The 2,342-nt window shown below is 71.1% G+C and overlaps 1 protein-coding gene across 1 annotated transcript; it reads right to left on the bottom strand.

The window, feature by feature from the left end:
• Nucleotides 1–236: 236 nt before the first annotated feature.
• On the bottom strand, nucleotides 237–1,055 carry LOC129196609 (uncharacterized; the record flags this gene model as incomplete). The annotated part of the gene is made up of 1 exon (XM_054804367.1): nucleotides 237–1,055. A coding segment is annotated over one exon (819 nt), but the record flags the coding sequence as incomplete, so codon positions are not given.
• Between the last annotated feature and the right edge of the window lie 1,287 nt (nucleotides 1,056–2,342).

A 2,342-nucleotide genomic window follows, 5' to 3' on the forward strand; every position in this document is an offset into this window, starting at 1 on the left:
TCAGCGGGGCTTTGGCACCTCTTGGGTGCCGTTTCCCGGTGCCCCCCGCGCTCCCTCCCCCTCCCACACAGGCAGGGAGCCGTTCTGGAGAAACAGCTTTTAATTGTCAAAACGCAAGTTGAAATGTCCCATGTCTAACCCCCCTCCCCCCCACCCCCAAACACACCACCCCTCCTCCCCCATCCCCCACTCCCCCCACCTCCACCTCATCCCTGCTCGGGCTCTACTTCCCCCCCTGCCACCCCCGTGCTGCCTGCCAGAGCCCTGCGCTTGCTGGCCGGCTTCGGCAAGGCGCTCTGCCCCCGCTTCTTGCCCCGCTTCTCGCAGGCGGCAGCCTGGGACGGTGGCAGGGCCATCCCCGCAGCCCCCCACGGCTCCCGGGGCTCCATCCCGATGCCGTAGAATTCCTCGAGGCTCAGGATGGCGCCGGTGATCTCGGGGACGCTGTAGTCGGGGGTGAGCAGCTCCTCGGGCAGCGAGAGCCAGGCAAAGTCGCAGGGGGGGATGGCTGCGCCGGTGCCACCAAGCTCCCCAGGCACGGGGCCGCTGCTGGGGCTGTCCTGGCTGACCCCCACCGTGTCCGGGGAGCAGCCGAAGAGCCTCAGGGCCTCTTCGAGAGGCACCTCCTCGGACACGGTGAGGTCGCCTGCCGGGTCCCCAAGGGCTTGGTCGTGGGGGGCAGCAGAAGGGCAGGGTTGGTCATCGCTGCCCGGGGTGAAGTTGCTGCCCCCGTGTGCCTCCGCAGGGGTGGCCGTGCCGGAGATGGTGAGCCGGGCAGGTTGTCCCTCATGCCGGTAGCCGGGGATGGACGCCGGCAACACCGGGGAGGCAGGGGCCACCGCGCTCCCCTCTGCGCCGGTGTCCCCAGGGTCCCCAGGCGTGGGGCTGCTGCCGGCATCCTCCTGGCTGGCCTCCACCCCATCCAGGGAGCAGCCCAAGAGACTTAGGGCCTCTTCGAGAAGCTCCCTGTCCGACACCCGAAGGTCTGCTGCCAGGTCCCCCAGGGCTGGGCTGGGGGAGCCATGGCTGCCCAGGGGGACGTTGGTGCCCGGGTGTGCCCCCACAGGGGTGGCCGTGCCACAGACGTCGGTCTGGGCAGGCTGCCCCTCGATGTGCTGGTTGCCGGGGATGGGCGTCGGCAACACCGCGGGGGCTGGGGCCACCGCTCTCCCCTCTGTGCCGGTGTCACCGGAGTCCCCAGGCATGGGGCTGCTGCCGGGACCGTCCTGGCTTGCCCCCACGGCATCCAGGGAGCACCCAAAGAGCCTGAGGGCCTCCCTGAGAAGCTCCTCCTCGGAGACTGCAAAGTCTCCATCCGCGTCCCCAAGGGCTTGGTGGTGGGGGCCAGCAGAGGGGCTGGGGGGGGCTTCGCGGCCCGGGGGGACGTTGGTGCCCGGGTGTGCCCCCGCAGGGCTGGCCGTGCCAGGGGTGGTAATCGCGGCAGGCTGCCCCTCGATGTGCCGGTAGCCAGGGCTGTATGTGGGCAGCGCTGGGGGGGGCTGGGGCCTCCTCTCTCCCCTGATGGTGGCAGGGTGCGAGGTGTGGCGGCTGTGCCTGGGGGGTCAGAGGGGCTGCCCAGGCCGGGAGGGTCGTGCAGCCCCGGGGGCCCCACAGGGCAGCACCCGGCAGAGCAGCGGTGCCATGGCTGAGCGCGGAGCTGTCCGGGGCAGGCATGCTGGCGACCGTCCACTGGATGTGGAAGACGCGGGGGTCGAAGAAGCAGCCGCACGGAGCCCTCTGCAGACCTGTGTGGGTGAGAGGGAGCCGTGCTGGGCTGGGAGGACCCTCCAGGGCCAGCCACCGAGCCGGCCCCGATGGCCGACGTCCCCCGGCTCTGTGCCGGGCACGTGGGGAGCTTGTGGCCGGGGCGCTCCGCGCGGGGTGAGCTGCTGTGCCGGGGGGCCGGGGATGCAAACCAGGGAGGAGACTCGCCCACAGGAGGTGAACCGGGAGAGATGGCCCCAAGTATTTGGGAAATTCTCGGGGAACTGGATTTCCTGGGCACGCAGCACCCAGGCCAGAACTGCCAGGGGGACGGGGTGCTGGGGGCGCCGGGGTGGCAGAGCAGCCAGGGGTGCCGTACCTGCTGGTGGTAGTGCCTGGGGGCCCTGGGGTGCCACCCACACTTAAGGGGCCCAGGCTGCGGGGAAGGGCTGCTGCTGGAGGGGCAGTTGGCACAGGGTGGCTGAGCCTGGAGGAGAGACAGGAGCGATGGCCGGCGGTCACCTCCGCTCTTGCCCCCAAGAGCGTCCCCGGGCTGCTGGGGTCGGGGTGGGTGCCTACCTCGGGGGTAGAAGGTTTGGGGAAGGACAACCGTCTGCAGGAGCGGGGGTGCCGGGGGG

Source organism: Grus americana, chromosome 26, assembly GCF_028858705.1.
Source record: "Grus americana isolate bGruAme1 chromosome 26, bGruAme1.mat, whole genome shotgun sequence".
Lineage (NCBI taxonomy): Eukaryota > Metazoa > Chordata > Aves > Gruiformes > Gruidae > Grus > Grus americana.